Raw genomic sequence first — 16,412 nt, 5'->3', positions numbered from 1 at the left:
TGCAATGTGTAACACTGCAGGGGTGGGTCTTTTCATTTCCTCCCTTCGTTCACTCGATGTTTGCGGCCAATGCGATCGTGATTATCATGATGGTCATTTCAGTATTTAGTCGTCAACAAAACAATTCTGAAACACTGCTCCTGGCTATTAGTATCAATTTTACACGATAGACCACAACGACTATCAGAACAACCTTCGATGGAGGATACATGACGGATGTGTGGTGGTAATATTTCCCGAGCCCGGAAACTGACCATCGATACACGTAAATCCAAGAAACCCCTATATTCCCTTCTTTCGACATATTGCTACAATTTAGTGTTATGCCCTAGCCTTACCGCTTCCTTGGCTTGCCCTCCAGGCACTGACAATGATGTCCATAACGGCATCGACACCATCGTTATTACGAACTGAAGTGAAAAGAGTGGGGCCACTGCCGCGCATGGCGGCAGCGTCGCGACGCATTACATCCAGCGATGCTCCGACGTAGGGTGCAAGGTCGATCTGTGACATATAAAACATCAGTTGGATTTACGCATAAAAATGTTTGGGATATGTCAGTGGCGTTCACCCATGGCAAAGAAAGCGAACCTTGTTGACAATCAAAAGGTCAGATTGAGTGATACCAGGTCCCCCCTTTCGTGGAATCTTATCTCCTCCGCTGACGTCGATTACGTAGATAATGTAATCAGCCAGCTCTCGGGAGTAATTGGCTGAAAAGTTGACTTCAGTACTCAATCGATCGCCTGAATATCAAGCTTACCAGCAAGGTTATCGCCACCACTCTCCACGAATAACATTTCTGTGTCGAACTCAGCCTGCAGTTTTTCGAGCGCGCCCATATTGGCAGAAATATCCTCGCGGATAGCGGCGTGCGGGCAGCCACCAGTTTCAATAGCACGGATACGCTCAGCAGGAAGAGCCTCATTGCGAATAAGAAATTCCTGGTCTTCCCTGGTGAAGATGTCATTGGTGACGGCGGCTAATACATGGGTATTAAAATTCCGATCAGCAGTCAACAGCAGATAGGTGACGTAGGTCAGTGACAGAGCTACCAAATTTTCCAGTGTAATATTAAGCGTACCGATGTTATATTTCTCTCGGAATCCTCGACAGAGAGCCAAAAGCAACGCCGTCTTCCCGGATCCTACAGGCCTTTACGAAGGAAGAAAAGTCAGCCTCCCAGGATCCGCGTCATAAGCATCATAGAAAACTTACCCGCCGATACCAACGGTGAAGGCTCGCTCTGTCCAGTTCCTTCCGGTGTAATCTGGCATGTCCCTTTCAGCAAACTTGCCTAGAGAAAACAACATGCAAGCATTAATTTCAATCGGAATGATACAACGTCGGCTACGCGTCCATACTCACCGGCATGCTCTAAATGCTCATGGGTGTGTCCATGCTCCTCAGGGGTCCAGAGTCCTGGACCGTGATCATGAAAATGTCCATGATCGTGGGACATGTTATCGTGGTTATGCGAAATGACTGAAGACGCGCCGGATAAAGCAGACGGTGTGTGATGGTGGTGCGCATGAGGACTATCAGTTCCTGTGGCGTCCTGGGCGGCATTGAGGGCTGTTGTCAGGCGGTCGGAAAATTGACAGACAGGAGGCGGAGAAGAAGGCTGAGCAGGCGCTGCCATGTCGTCTGCGAATGTTGAAGATAACTATGGACGCGTAGAAGAAAAATATGAAATGAGCGGAAAAGAGGAAATGAGGAAATATGTAATACGTACGTAGTAGTGGATGCCCCAGCGGAGTCCCCAATCCGGCCAACCAACAGAAATAGCTCTCGTTTAAGGGAAAACGGAATTGCCATGTGGCAACTGTCGGCTTGTTGTTGCTTCTTGGGGCGGCGACCGGGTATGACGGGAATTAAGAAGGTTAATATGAAATTGTTAATTATGTTACTCTGCGTATACAGTACACTCTTCTAGCTGAGATGTCCAACGGTGTCGGGCCGGGACCCGGGAGAGAGGGATGTTACGTAAGGTTTGGGTTCTGGTCGCGACATGGGCCCGCTGTAACCTCCTCTGTGCCTGGAGAAATGGGAGGTTACAGAAGAGGTTACAGAGACGTACGTTTCCACGCCTGGGTTAGGGGAATAGCTGGGAGAATTATTTTTGCGTTTCCGGACAGAGCTTTCAAGAAGATATGGGGATTTGGGCATGAAAACCCAGCATGGGATTTGATAATTAATTATGTTATTAAAATTGGAATATATCCGAGATAAAGCAGTTCCCCCACCCTTCGTCCTGAGCTTTCAGACGGAGTTTTCAGACTTTATCGATAATAAGCGCAAGCACCATCAGTCCTTAATATACCGTCCATGTCGTCCAACAAACGCCAACTCGAAGAGAACAACCACAACACCACAACAGCCTCATCATCATCGCCTTCCTTCCCTGGCGGCGAAGCAGCGATCCAAACCGCGCACGTTAGCATCGGAGCACTCACTCATCAAGGGAGAAAGGATAAAACTAAAGCAGCGTACGAGCCCAGACAGAGAGAGTACATTCGTTGGGCGCAATGGGTCAAGCTTCCTGATGGGCGAGTTTTATCTCATTACTGCCTTCTTTTTTGTTCGCGAGTTATTCGAACTGACTTCCGTCACAGCGAGAAGGCAACTCCTGCCGGTTGCGCTGCGTTCCTCTGGTATCGAATCGTTACAGCCGCTAAAGGCGAACTAGGCATGAAAGGCCTCGAACGAGCAATAAACGAGTCACTCAGAGAAGCAAGAGAAGCGTCATTAGAAGTTGATAATGTATCGGATGCTGAACGACATAACTCACGTGGAAAAAAGCGGAAAGCTACATCGGCAAACAGCTCGGCATCGGCGAAGCAGAGGAACAAGAGGACGTCTACCGAAGAAAATGCAGTGGTCGATGCGGAGCAAGGCAGGGATGAGGATGAGCGCTCGGATGCAGACGCACATGATGACGAGAACGAAGAGAGAGTCGAACACGAGGACACCGGAGAGGCCGAAGAAGCTTGCGACAGTTTCCATATTGTCGAGGAAAACTATCCCTCCAAACATGGGGGAAGCGTCTCAGTGCGCGAATCTACACGAGGAATACAACGACCTTCCTTGGCTGAGTGTACAGCCAAATTAACGAAGAAGGAAATTGAAGCCCTGAACGATTCGTTCAAGCTTGCTCATCCTTCGATTCAAGACAATCAGCTCGGCGGTGCGTGGCCCTCTCTAAATCGCATCTATGTTCCGCTGACGTTCGGATTTAGAAATGGCCATGAGAGCTGTTTATACCAGTAGCGCCAGCTGTTCCACAGTCAAAATCTACATCAACGCACTTATTGCCCTGTGGAGATTGCAAGATGGCAAAGATGAAGCCGACAATCCGCTGCGAGCATGCAAGCCAATACTGGACGCTTTCAGAAAGCTAAAATTCAAAAAGGCGCGTGATGAATATGTCGATAAGGGTATTGGTGCGTCCTATTCATTACATGAATACAGCGGTCTATTAGACTGACGAGCTATTCAGATCTGTACTACAACTCATATGTAACAATTGAAAATCTTCAGCAGCTCGCACATCATTATCTCAGCAGAAACAGTTTCGAAGGTATCAGAGACGGGTGCGCGCAGTTCATGGGCATTGCTGGCTTGTTTCGCAGTGATGAGCAGCTTTCGCTCCAGCTATCTGATCTGTACTCTCGGACATTTCATAAGCAAGGTCCGACACCATGTGAAGCGCTGGTTGTCTCAGTGCGGCAAGGGAAAACAAATACCCATGGAAAGGCAGAAGATGCTACCATGATGAGAAACGCAGATCCTTTACTTTGCCCTCTTGCGTGGTTGAACTTGTTCTTTTTTTGTCGGTACGTTTGCTCGCTCAGCTCAGTTTATGTCGACATGGCCTTCTCCAACTGTTTATACGTTTAGCTTCCATCATAAACCCGCAGTCTACCCCGACACAAATCCTCCGACCAGCTTCCCTTCCCTTCAACGGAGGGAGCATTGGTATGATCTACCTTTGCTTTCCTATGCCTCCGATCCAACTAAAGCCATCGGATATGGAACTCAACGGGAAGCGGTAAAGGCAGCAATTGATTTTGCCGGGATCAAAACCACCAAGGTCACTCACATTTCTCGAAGAACTGGGGCTCAGCTGGCTGAGATTAATGGTGCCGATGAGGATGCTATCAAGAGAGCCGGTCGCTGGTCTAGTGGCGTTGTTGAGTCTTCCTACTTGACGAAGTTCCCAATGGCAGCCATCCGAGCTATTGCTGGTTGGAATCCCCAGGGGGGAGACTTCTACTTAGCCAGGTATGTTGAAGTACCAGAATCGCTTCAAAAGAAGCTGTATCCATGGGTCGATCAATGGTATGTCCAGCTCTATGTATATTGCAATAATTATCATCCGAAGGCTAATACCCCAAGCAGGATTGAAGAGCTGGAAAAGAGACCTGTCAATCTCAAGAGTCGGGGTCCTAGCCACAATTTGAAAGACGAAGATCAGAGTGATATGGCCGGTCTTGCATTCTGTTATATGATGCGGACCCTCCGTAAGCTTTTTTGGCAAGATATCGTCTATTATCGTGCGGCCTTCCCTAAATTATTTCTTTGGAATGATGTTATCTTCGAAGGGCAAGATTTCTTGGAATTTGAGTCGCGGAGTCTTGTCTCCTCTCGCCCTGAGGTGGAATTCGGACTGGAAGTCCAACGTATTCTTCCAGTCCTTTGCGGCCAGCTGACAGGCGCACATGCCGCTTTACGGCGTCTGTTTTTAGAGGCACTTACACGCCTCGACAGCTCGGCAGTAAAGCTGGATACGCTGCTACGTCAAGTGTCGGATCTGCAAGCAGTTAACAGCTGCATTTTCGAACGGCTGAACAAGCCGGATGTCCGTCGCCGCTATCTTGCTGATACAGCTTTTCCCGGGCATACACCCATGGCTCAACTGGTTGACCATCTCCTTCAGCGCCCTGATCACCTCGTCCGCCTCCTACAAGAGGATGATCTACGCGCTGCCATACAGCATCCGTCACATCTCCTCGCCTTGCTGGAACAACTATACCCTGGTGTCGTCCCTTCCCGTACATCGCTGAGTCGGGGTCGTTCCACTACTACGCAATGGCAACAATTGGGTCTAGATACGACTCCCACACACATGGTTAACCCCACCTCTCCGCATCCTCATTTGCCCCCCCAGCTTACTCCTCACTTGTACTTCCAGCCCACTCCGCACATGCCCACTCAGCCCATGCGTCCCCAGCTAACTCCACACACGCCCCCTCAGCCCGTGGCCCATCGGTTCACTTCTCACATGCCTTCTCAGCCACCCTATCAAGCACCTCCAAGTTCGTCATTCGTTGCGAGCGCCCCTACTCACTTTCTCCCTGATCCTTTTGCTACGTCGCCCTTTGCGTCAGCCCCTCGGTTGTCTTCCGTTCCCAGGTACATTGAACCTTACAGATATATCAAAGTCGAAAGGGTTGATGCGCTCTGGATACAATACGAAAGGGGGCTGGGGGGATATATGCCTGCTTTGCAGGCATTTGAAAACAGGAATGTGGTAAAGACGGGTGCAGACATGAAATGTTTCCAAAGGCGTCGCCCGATCTACCGGGCTATAGTTGACCTCAGCAAGAGGATGAATATCCCTTGCTTGGAGGCAGCGATCAAGCTTGAAGGTTATCGAGTGTCGAGGAACTTACATATCCATTCATTCGCTCAACATACAAGCAACGCTGTGGAGGAGCTTGCAACGTAGGGTTCATGAGAGGATGATAGGCAATAAGAAGGATTGTGTTGAGCCACCATGTCTGCTTGCCTCCTTTGTTTATTTTGTGGTTACCTGTCCTCGTCGTTATTTCTCCATTATTGAATGGTGTCTTCCCGTTCTTTTTATTGATTGGTGTCTTCCTGGTTCTTGGGTTTCTGGTTGTTGTGTAACCATTACTTGGTTCACATGTAGCGATAGTAGCAACGTCTTAATCTTGTTGTAGAAAACATGCATTCCGATCAATCATTCTAAAGGGTAATAATAGTCAGCTAGGAGGTCCGACTTTAAGAGATGTATAGCCGAACGTGGATCAATCACATTTTCATATAGTAATGGGCGTCGTTACTCGATATGCTGTTCGACTTCCGCCTCAACAATGCCCTCATAAATCCTAAATTCAAGAATGGTGAGGGAAGTTGGCGGGTAACCTCGTCTTAAGGACCAAGGCCATTCTTTGAGCCGAGACGATGATCGCCTTTGGTGCGTAACCATGGATACTGTCTTGGATCGAGTTCATATCCCTCAGAGTACGTCAGTCTCGATTTCACCTCTAAACCGTCATCATAAATAATAATTATTCGTAAGCTAGTAGTGTAATTCATTGTTGCCTCCACCTTTCGATTCATATATGCAAGCAACGAGCAAAACCTCGTTGTGCGTCGCTACTCTTTACTTATTGATTGTAATTACTATTTGCAGACCACGGGACATGGTTCGTGAGCGAGGGCTCCGTCGCTTCTTGCTTCAGAAGAAGCATTATTCGAGCCTCTGGCAGTCACAAGCGGGGGTCTGCTGATGGAAGAGTGAACGACGGAGCAAGAAATGAAGCGGAGGACTAAGGAGATTGGAAAGTTGGAGAAGGGCAGTTATTAACAAGGATGACCCTTGTGCTGCAGAGATACAGGGGACTGCAGAAGAGGGGGTGGAAGTTTTCAGGTGGAAGAAGTGAAGCGTCGGAGCAATCGAGATTCAATTAGTTAATAAGTGCCACGAAGGTGAAAAGAGGAAAAAAAGATACTTCTTTGTCTCAATTTGAAACGTACTAATAAGTTTAAAATAATTACTACTACTACTCCGACGGTCGGGCTTTATCATTATCATCGTCGTGATCGAGATCTCTTTCAGGCAGAGGTTCCTGGTCGTCCATTCTTTTGAAGGCGTAACGACAGACCATCAGACCATTGGTAAGACCCTTCGCCATCCATGCTTTTTCCACAACGTACAGACCGTCGTATCTGTATCCTGTTGGCGGTGCGTATTTGGACTGAAGCTTAAACCCGCGGATGACCCGGACAGGGTTTCGTGTTTCAGCGGAACGCTACATGAATGACAAATGTATAAGATGATAGAGTGCAAATACACGACAACAGTGAAATGCAAAGTCAGTAAAAATGGCTTTTCTTTGTGTTATGCCTGCTCAAAGACCGACCTTCAAAGCAGCGTTTAAAGGATTATCGAAACTCTGATGAGAAGTCTGAGGTGCAGTCCGAAGATTCTTTGGATTTTGTTTAGTCCCTTTCAAATCTCGGCCTCCACAGCCGGTGTAGGTGAAAGCGTAACCTAAGTCAATACTAATCATCATTAGGTTCAGTGTCTGCGTTGCTGCAAAAAGCCATGTCCGACGCACTCATCTGGATAGCCACCCGAGAGAGCCACGGACCAAGCACCATCGTTAGCATTACCAGATATACCTGCAACCGTGGGTCTGGAAGATATTAATGCAATCCCTACTAGTAGATACTAGACATACTTACGCATGTACAGCATCGGCTGACGCCTCCATCCTAAGAGGGATATCTGTTAGCCAATAAATGCAAGTATTTTATTCTTTGCCTACCTCGTCGCCCACCATTTACCCACTTCGACCCCTGGAATATGACCAAAAGTTTTCCTTTACGACCATCAGCATTCAATTGAGGTCCTCGGAAGAGATACTTATGATAACTCACGGATTATGGAGCCTGACACCCAATTTGCTAATCTTTCCTTGTCTGATATCTCCCTCCTCACTATCGGGATGGCTATGAGTCGATTTAATGTAGCGTGAGGGCGTGTTCGGAGTGTCCCTGTCACCATTAAATGTGACTAGTTCTTTCGTGTAGTTCGGTTTTTCCCTTCCTCCTAATCTGACACTTCGCCTTCGCTTGACGGCCGAATGGGGAACCAAAGTTAGGTCTTCAACATCGTTCGTACGTTGCTTTCGAGGAAACCCTGGTCTATTTCTTGCTGTGTTGCTTTCGCCCGCCAAGCCATCATCATATCTCCTTTGTTTTCCTGCAGTTTTGAGACTCGAAGGGGTCGCTAGTGATTTAGCTTCAGATGGAGTTTCTAATCCTAGAGACCTTAGTAATTCCTCGTTTTTTCTGGTCATTGACCACTCAGCATTTTTCCTTATCCAGACAAACTTGTGGATTAAGAAAACGAACCGTATATTCTCCAACCTCTGCTCCTCGTATGTCAGGTTCATTAGTGATAATTGTGACTTCTCCGTGTCCGTCATCGACTGGATTTCCAGCCTTGCCTGCTCTGATTAGCTTTGATGATACGCAACAACTCGAAGTCTCACTATGATCTTAATAGCTAGATTGCAAGCTGAAGGTGTATGCGATGTTGTCACCAGTTATATCAGCTACTGCCCATCCTCCCTGTTTGCCTAAAATAATTACATAAGCAAAGTCACACGCGTCGGTTTGTGCGCCACGCGCTAGCTGGTCTTTTTTGTCTCCCTTACCTTGTTTTCTTCTTTCACGCATCGCCCCATCTTTCCCCCCTTATCACCTTCCTTTCCTGTCTTGCTGGTCTTTTCCTCCCTCTTCTTACAAGTCCAGTCCCACCTCCCTTCACTTCAGGGATATCCTCTTGCCTTGGTCCTTGGTGCTCCGTGGTTTGCCTTCAACAGCTGGCAACCTGGCAGCAACTCAGAGAACCCTGCTTTTGTTTTGACATGGGGCGGAATGGACAGCACTCAAATGTAATCTAACCCTAAGGTGAGCAGTCATCCCAGACCGTCGGTTTTGGAGATCAGCAGGACGTATGGCCAAAGGATGCTGATTGGCCACCTTTTAGTTCAATTTCTTGACCTAGCTCATCCATCGCGTTTCTCCCATTATAATCACCTCCTCCTCGCGCCGTTGCACGAACAGATTTTTTTGTCATCTTCCACGGCGATATCCGTGCCTTTTCCGGGTATTAGGATGGGCGATTTTAGTTGGTCGAGATTTTCCGTCAGAGTCATTTGGGTTCCCCCATGGACTCTCCGATGGACGGTCGGTGGCTCACAGATGAGTAGTGTTCTGCCGTTCTTTAGAGCGCAATTCAGCGGCGTCAGCACCCCCTCACTATGGCTGTGAGTGCGGGGTTGGCGCGGTCGTCAGACTAAGAAAACGCGCTGCCTGTCTATTCTGCCACAAGGGGGGAGAGTTGCTATTGCCCTGGTGTTGTAAACGTTATCGGTTCTATTGGGGGACCATGGTTTCGAGTGCTCACAGGTGGACTGGACTTGTTTGATAGAAACGCCTGTGTTGACATGTGTGAGGAAAGCATCGGCCAGGCAAGTGAAAGTCTTTGCTACATAAGGATCGCGGGAACGGATGGTGTCTGTGGCTTATTACAGGCAGTCTGAGATAGTCTCACAGTAGAGACTGAGCGGCGATGCTCCCTGTTATCGGGTCGAATCTGTTTAGACTAGCTTACGATGATTTCGTCCCGGACTCGTACGGCGATCTCATGTCGGAATCCCGCCTTTCTACCAGGATCGGGGGAGTCAGCAAAGTCCGGCCATTCTCCGTCCCTCATTCGTTAAAGCGTTTGGCACCTCATTTCGCCTTATGACCTGTACCTCTTTGCCAGTTCTCAAAGACCGGCTTCCTATAATCTTGATTTTCTTCTCTGCTCTGGACAGGGTCCCGACAAGTACTCCTTACTGTTTGCCGGTGAAGAGAACTATCCAGTTCTAGAGTCATGCGCTCGCGACTTCACGCCGGAGTATGGAATGCTTGTCTAGCGGACTTCTGGCCCTCATCTCATCCGAGAAGCGTTTGAAGTGACAAGGTTATTTGTTTGCTGCGAGAGTGCATTGCATGGGATAAGCTGTTGGCAAGAGGTGGAAGAAGTCCGTCGCTAGTGAGACGATGGAGTATAAAAGGATCTGATGGGCAAAGGGATTGTAGTAAGAGTAGCATCTCAGCGACAATGCTGACGCTATGGGAAAAAGCTCGCGAGTCAGGCTGCAGAGACGACAACGGGGGAGGGCTGTTACATCCCGGAGATCCCGTTAACGGTTACACATTCATGCCATTTTTTGGCTAGATTTTTATGACTTCCTGTTATAAGCTTTTGATGCATCGCTACAATGAATTAGGCGTTAATCGCCCTTGCTATTACTAAGTGAACGGAAGAATTCGTTGTAAGCGTTTTCAATGTCGAATAACATCTAGTGGCTTCGTCAGCGATAACAGCTACAGGACATGATATAGTGCCGTCGTGGATGTAGACGCACTTGCCGTGATTGCTCTTCTGATATCTCATCACTTGCTTTCATTGCATTTAATTCAATAAGCCTGCTCACTTCAGCTTGGAACGTAGCAGCTGACAAGCACATACCAGTGCAATATTTTCCCTCTACCTTCCCATTCTTGGCTCCCTTTGAACCGTGAATATCCACTCATTAGTTCTGTCAAAAACGGATGGAGTTGGTCTTTTGCTTTGAGATTAAGTTTAAGAGCATCCATGAAAGTGATAAATGACTGTTCGGTTATGATCAGTAGGCTGCACTGAAGAAAGTCAACAAAGACTTGCTTGTGTTGTCTCAGCAACCCATTTGCCCTTTTCAGCTCCCCCGTCTTCAGCCTCAGCAGAATGCTCGACAGTAGCTGGAACGCCAACTGTCAAGCGATGCAGAGCTGCAGGATGGTCCATCTAGTGAGAGGATGGGAGAGAGAACGCATGAGCGGTGTGAATCGATCCAGATCCTCATTGTATTTACCTTGAAGCGTTTCATGAACGCCTCAACTCCTCCAATATCGTCTGCCACCAACTTCATCAAACTTTTATACTGAGCGAGGAGCTTGAGGCAGGCTGGGGCATACCTATCAGACACGACGAATTTAGCTATCACTTATCGAATGAAGCAAACTCCCGACTTACTCTTTACCTGAAACAGAGTCACGCACGTACGCCCGCTCGAGATACTCCAAGCTTACGATGATGCTATACAGTGTGGCAAGATTCTCTGTTTTCTCACGCTCTGCATTTGTTGTCCATAGCCGGACTTCTTCGTCGAGGTTCATCATCTTATTTGCTGTGAAAATTAGTTATATCAGCAGTGGAGAACATGTATTATTTATTATGTATTGTTGTTGTTCGTGACGGCGACGACGAGCGACAGCATTTATAAATGTATGCACTCACGAGCAGTAATTGTTATTTCGTGCACCGTCATCATCATACGCCAATCTCCAGAGTCTATTTAATGCCCGCCTCACCCGCGCCTCCATACCAATCCGTCTTTCGTCTATGTGCATTTTGATTTCTTTGGCATTCCTATAATACTCCTCCCTCTTTTTACGTTGGTCTCTTATCTTGCAGGCCACCCAGCGACTTGACCCACCAATGTCCCTGCTAACTGGGCTTCGCGTCAAGTTGGGCTACCAACCCCTTCACCGTATATTTGCATACACATAATTTAATTAAATAATTTTACGAAACTGGCGGGTCCAACGCAGATGAAACGCCGTGACATTTCTCGCGACGGAACCAATTTTGTTTATAGATTCTGGTGAAAAATGCCCACCGGCTGTCAGCCAAACCAAACACGTCAAAAAGAAACAACCGACGCGAACGCTGTTCTACGAGTCGCCGACCCGCAGATTCGTTGATCCGCGCGGAAACAACTATCACCATATGGGTATGTTGGAGTATTTAATAATATAGTTGGCCTCTTGCGATCAAAAAGTAATAGACTGTACACCATCCGAGACACATCAGAGGACGATTGGCGCCAAATATCAGCTTCAGTAGCGTTTAAGGAAAACAAGTAACATCGATACGAGGCCATATGAGCGACAGAAATGACGGGTCATCCAAGCGGGCCTTGCCTGGCAACTCGGCCAGTAGTAGTAGCATCACGACAGGCGGTGGGAAAGGGAACGGTAAAAGGGATATCGATGGTAATGGTGAGTGATGACTGACTTCCGCCACCTAAGTTAATCGTGCAATGACTGACCTCGGCATCTGTAGGAAACATATCTCCCGCCGTCGACTTTACAGCTGGTATCATTGCTGGTAAGTAACAAAGTTCCTGCCAATACAAAGATAACGGTGCAGTCATTTGCTTACCTGTCCTGATAGGCGCTACTGGATTGATAGTTGGTCAGCCGTTTGATGTAGTCAAGGTGCGATATCAAACACCACAATACATGGGCCGATATGGATCAACTTTCAGTGCCTTAGGTATGTAATTTGTACCTCATCTGACATCTATACTTTGTAAAACTAATGCAGGTGTCAAGGTGCTATTGTGAAAGAAGAAAAAATCGGGGGCCTTTTCAAAGGTGTAACTTCGCCAATGGTGAGCCCGCGCAATCCGAGTTATGTCTATGTAAAACTAATATCGATTCTGTCGCGTCTAGGCTGGTATAGCATTTGTAAGTCTCCATTTATTATCCTTGAGCGCTCCAGTCATTGACGAAGGGCCTAATATATAGATCAACGGGATAGTTTTTACATCTTACTCCTTTTTTATGAAGCTTCAATTGCCAGACGATTCAGCAGAAGAGCCTACGTTGGGGCAGATATTCCTTGCCGGGACGGGAAGTGGAGTTGTGGCCTCGTGAGTCGATTTGCTAATTTTCCCGCTAAGTAATGATCGTCGTAGGGTATTAACGTGTCCCACCGAACTCATTAAGGTATGTTTTTGTTCCTTAGGTGAACGTACAATATTTATCTATACTAGATCCGGCAACAATCAGCCCCACCTCATCTTAACCTGACCACTTTTGGAGTATTCAAATCTATCATTCGAGCAGACGGACTAAAAGGCATCTTCCGAGGCTTTTCAGCAACGGCCTTAAGGGACATCGCGTATGGTCCCTATTTTTGCGCGTAAGTGACTCATTGGTACATCCCACCATACGACCAGCGCAACGCTCAACTATCATCATGAATCATCGACCCCAGGTATGAGGCAACCTTACGCTTCTTTAAGTGGATGAAAAAACCGCCTCTTCCTCCTTCCCACCACAACTCCGGCCATGGGCGCCATACTCTCATTGATGAGGCTGAGTTGGAACGCCACAGTGGATTGAGATGGCCAGAGTTGATGCTGGCTGGTGGAATTGCTGGTGTGCTTGCATGGATGGTAACTCATAGCGTAACATCTTTCTGCGCGATCGCTAATGAAAATAACAGGTGACATTCCCAGTTGACGTTTTTAAGACTCGCATGCAGAGTACCACATGGCCCGATTCAACATCAGATTTTATTGCAAAGCCACGACTTCTGTCCTTCAGACAAGTTGCTGGGGATGCTCTGAGAAAGGAAGGCTGGAGAGTAATGTTTGCAGGTTTGGGTCCCACATTAATAAGGTTAGTCGCGACATATAAATTGTGTCCGCCAAAGGAGTGCCCCTAACAGATGCAAACTCATATATGTGCCTTCATTGCAGGGCGGTACCTGTGAGTCATGCCTATGTTGCGGCAATTGAACAACCTTCTAACCATGTTCTAAGACCAATATGGTTATATTTTTAACTTTTGAAGGCTGCGTCGCGGCTCTATCATGATCGGAATCATGATCAGATACGTTATTCGGAGAGAGGGATTCGACCTCTGCGGAAAGTTCAGCTGGAGGGAAAAGAAGAACTCGGCGCAGGGATGCAGATCATTCACTACTTGCTGATGTATAGATGGCATAATAGTAGAGAACAATAGCAGGCAATATAGCTGCATAATGCGCATAGTCGTACCCTGCATTTTCATCGCTTCTTGATAGTAGTAGATACCAACACAATAGAAACCCGCACAATTCTACGGGATGGGACCATGAAATAATGGAGGATGCAGCATTTCGCTTTTCAATATCTTGCACGATGGTGGAGTCGGGCTTTGCGAGTATGAACAGTCAACGTGAACGTTCTTGGTGTCATATAGCTATGCAAGATCAGAGCATTTTCAACCGGAGATCATGTCATCATATCAATCTTGATGATCTACAATGAAGATCTGGCAAAATGACGATTGACCATGTGAATTTTATCAGATCGTCGCCGTACTATTATATACTCGTACAAATTACAACCAACAGGATAAATAAAATGCAGGTTTACCTATGTAAAATGCGTTTTTGCCATGAGGATCTGATAATTATTGTAATCCAACGCATCCTCACTTCTGAATTTTGACAAGGGGTGGGCCACATACAGCAACAAGAACGTGTGGCTATACAATTTAAATCCGATGTGATCTGCAACTCATTGCAGAAAGAGCTGCCGAAATGATTACCGTCGCGCGGAAGAGTGCTACAACAAGACTGACAACAAGGGATGAGATACAGGACACAGGGCACAAGATACAGAATACAGGATACAGAATACAGAATACAGGATACAGGATACAGGATACAGAATAATACAGGATACAAGATACAGAATATAGAATACAAGATACAGAATACAGGATGCAGGATGCAAGACATCATGAGACACAAGACACAAGACACAAGGTGAGTGCATGCAATAACAATACAAGATACAAAAGGTACCCAGTGTAGTACAAGGCGCAGTATGGGCGCTGGACGCTCTGCAATGTATCCTTGACTGACTGTCGCTGGTCGGGGCTCTCGAGCTTGAAGAAAGGCGGGAGGACGCAGAAGACAGAACTGAGAGCCAAGTGAACACACGAAACGGTAAGCGGTGGATATCTGAAATAATCAATAACAACACAAAAACTGACAGAATTCTGGCGGAAGTCTGAATAAAAACGCTTTTGGTTCCTGGCTAACCTTGTGATCTGTGATGTTCGCCTGCCGTTATGGCGACTGGTGATAACGTATTATTCAGGAGCTGGGCGGTCCGATGGGTGCCAGCAGGGTAGGAGCCGACCGAACAAGTCTGGGCTCGGATAGTGGGATGGTGCATGCTGCGCCCCTGTTCGCATCCACGTCATAGATCACGGATAGGAGGCTAAATGGGTGCCTGAAGTATCCCTGAAGAATAAACTTGTTATGGTCGCGATCTACGATTTGCATTTGCAGAGGACTGCACCCTGTCCTGCCCATGATGGGCCTTCGCCTTCACAGTTAACATTGCTCCCTTCACACCATCCCATCTTGCTCATAACCCGTCTTGCTCATTACCCATCTCCCCATCCTCTTATCCCCCATCTCCCCAGCCTCTTATCCCCGCACATCTTCTGCTCACCTCTCTCCGACCGAGCAGAGAGCATCCTTCACAAACATTTCACTCATTCATGCCATGCTCGGTCGTATTTTTTAATCGCCTTATTTAAAAAGAAACACTCTGTACACAGCGTTCCACGACCAGGCGGCTTGGAAAAATCTTCAGACCGCTTGATTGTCTTGTCCCGTCCATTTTCAAAAGCATCGCAAAATGCTTCTTCGACTCTTGCCTCGTCCTACCCAGTCGACTCCATCGCCTCTCACTATCTTGTTTACCTTATCCGTTCCCAATCACCCTTACACGTAAGTCATTCTATCATCATTACTAAGGCGTGTACTGACATTAGGGATGTGAAGCTCATGCTCCCTTCCACTTCCTCCGGCTCTACTTTCGCATCGTAATCTTTGCCTCCAAGAGGGCATTGAATGCCCTAATGTCCTCTTAGGTGAAAGTTCAAGTTGGATTGCAATCATCATTGAAGATGTCACATTCTCCCTTCCTCTTTCGACCATCGCTGTCAATTTTACAGACGGTACCTCAATCACCATGCCGATAACCGAAGGATGTGCTAAGGCATTGGAGAATGTCGTAGAGCAAGTGCAGATGTCATTTTCGACGGCAGGCACCAGTAGAAGTCCTCCTACCAGTCCAGGAGTCAGCACTTGTGGTTCACCGAGCTCCACGTCAAGCACAAATGGCTGGTCAGCATCATCTGAGACAGATAAGGTGTCTCGTCGAACCCCATCGTCACTTTTGTTTTCGCTCTTATCGCCTCTCATTTCCAACAATCCCCAATCCGCGCTCACTGCAGTTTCCGATGCGGCGTCGCACGTCAGTAAGGCAAATAGCGCCCGTGTGCACCGTCGACAAGCTCGATCAATTCTTGTCGACACTTACCGACGATACGTTCTCCCTATACTCAAAGAGGAACTCCCTTCAGCCTATCTGCCCTGGTCAGTGAACTCTGAGAGCGAACGATTGTTAGGAGAGTTCGAGAAGGTGAAAGACGATGTTGTCGGGATCTTGACGAGATCTAACGTCGATATGTTCGAGCTGAGACGGAAAATGATTCCATTTACCCGATGTCGATCATCATCGTCCTCGTCTCTAGATGAGGAGACGTCTTCTTCATCCGCCGATACCGAAACTTGTTCCTCGCCATTGACCCCAGCCACGTCGGTTTCCTCGACTCCCTCTTGCCCAACACCGGGTTTTGATCCAAAATCGTTTCGTACTCCACAAGCATTCATAGCATCCCTTCCTGTTGTCCACACC

General features: G+C 47.5%; 6 protein-coding genes across 6 annotated transcripts in view; 3 read left to right on the top strand and 3 right to left on the bottom strand.

Moving 5' to 3' along the window:
- Positions 1-175: 175 nt before the first annotated feature.
- Positions 176-1,667, bottom strand: CNA06560 (Urease accessory protein ureG, putative). Its single transcript, XM_566996.2, has 6 exons — positions 1,369-1,667; positions 1,219-1,297; positions 1,085-1,155; positions 764-982; positions 592-713; positions 176-504 (listed from the first exon to the last, which is right to left on the bottom strand). The coding sequence occupies exons 1-6, from the start codon at positions 1,640-1,642 to the stop codon at positions 322-324; spliced, it is 948 nt and encodes a 315-aa protein (XP_566996.1). The 5' UTR covers positions 1,643-1,667; the 3' UTR covers positions 176-321.
- Positions 1,668-2,307: 640 nt separating this feature from the next.
- CNA06555 (hypothetical protein) lies at positions 2,308-5,981 on the top strand. The gene is made up of 6 exons (XM_024656105.1): positions 2,308-2,549; positions 2,616-3,187; positions 3,240-3,443; positions 3,500-3,836; positions 3,901-4,341; positions 4,402-5,981. The coding sequence occupies exons 1-6, from the start codon at positions 2,329-2,331 to the stop codon at positions 5,729-5,731; spliced, it is 3,105 nt and encodes a 1,034-aa protein (XP_024514177.1). The 5' UTR covers positions 2,308-2,328; the 3' UTR covers positions 5,732-5,981.
- A 377-nt stretch (positions 5,982-6,358) lies between these two features.
- CNA06550 (conserved hypothetical protein) lies at positions 6,359-8,383 on the bottom strand. Its single transcript, XM_024656350.1, has 9 exons — positions 8,310-8,383; positions 8,170-8,264; positions 7,693-8,106; positions 7,581-7,634; positions 7,498-7,527; positions 7,371-7,448; positions 7,173-7,314; positions 6,787-7,061; positions 6,359-6,650 (listed from the first exon to the last, which is right to left on the bottom strand). Exons 2-8 carry the CDS (start codon positions 8,241-8,243, stop codon positions 6,813-6,815), a joined length of 1,041 nt encoding a protein of 346 aa, XP_024511987.1. The 5' UTR covers positions 8,244-8,264; positions 8,310-8,383; the 3' UTR covers positions 6,359-6,650; positions 6,787-6,812.
- Positions 8,384-9,791: 1,408 nt separating this feature from the next.
- On the bottom strand, positions 9,792-11,173 carry CNA06540 (vps28 protein, putative). Its single transcript, XM_024656349.1, has 7 exons — positions 11,153-11,173; positions 10,889-11,042; positions 10,728-10,830; positions 10,541-10,660; positions 10,346-10,488; positions 10,242-10,302; positions 9,792-10,175 (listed from the first exon to the last, which is right to left on the bottom strand). The coding sequence occupies exons 2-7, from the start codon at positions 11,032-11,034 to the stop codon at positions 10,107-10,109; spliced, it is 642 nt and encodes a 213-aa protein (XP_024511986.1). The 5' UTR covers positions 11,035-11,042; positions 11,153-11,173; the 3' UTR covers positions 9,792-10,106.
- Positions 11,174-11,525: 352 nt separating this feature from the next.
- On the top strand, positions 11,526-13,811 carry CNA06530 (carnitine/acyl carnitine carrier, putative). Its single transcript, XM_024656348.1, has 13 exons — positions 11,526-11,648; positions 11,703-11,916; positions 11,981-12,025; positions 12,092-12,193; positions 12,253-12,311; positions 12,373-12,387; positions 12,448-12,572; positions 12,618-12,648; positions 12,696-12,844; positions 12,920-13,100; positions 13,151-13,326; positions 13,407-13,416; positions 13,470-13,811. The coding sequence occupies exons 2-13, from the start codon at positions 11,799-11,801 to the stop codon at positions 13,521-13,523; spliced, it is 1,065 nt and encodes a 354-aa protein (XP_024511985.1). The 5' UTR covers positions 11,526-11,648; positions 11,703-11,798; the 3' UTR covers positions 13,524-13,811.
- Positions 13,812-15,019: 1,208 nt separating this feature from the next.
- CNA06520 (hypothetical protein) overlaps positions 15,020-16,412 on the top strand; it is a 2,483-nt gene continuing 1,090 nt past the window's right edge. The window contains exons 1-2 of the mRNA XM_567256.2: positions 15,020-15,439; positions 15,494-16,412. The exon at positions 15,494-16,412 is cut by the window's right edge and continues 1,090 nt beyond it. Coding sequence (XP_567256.1) covers positions 15,348-15,439; positions 15,494-16,412 — 1,011 coding nt within the window. The 5' untranslated portion in view covers positions 15,020-15,347. The remainder of the gene's footprint in view (positions 15,440-15,493) is intronic.

The sequence above is a fragment of the Cryptococcus neoformans genome, chromosome 1 (genome assembly GCF_000091045.1).
Source record: "Cryptococcus neoformans var. neoformans JEC21 chromosome 1, complete sequence".
Lineage (NCBI taxonomy): Eukaryota > Fungi > Basidiomycota > Tremellomycetes > Tremellales > Cryptococcaceae > Cryptococcus > Cryptococcus deneoformans.
This window is presented reverse-complemented; position numbering and strand designations above follow the sequence as displayed.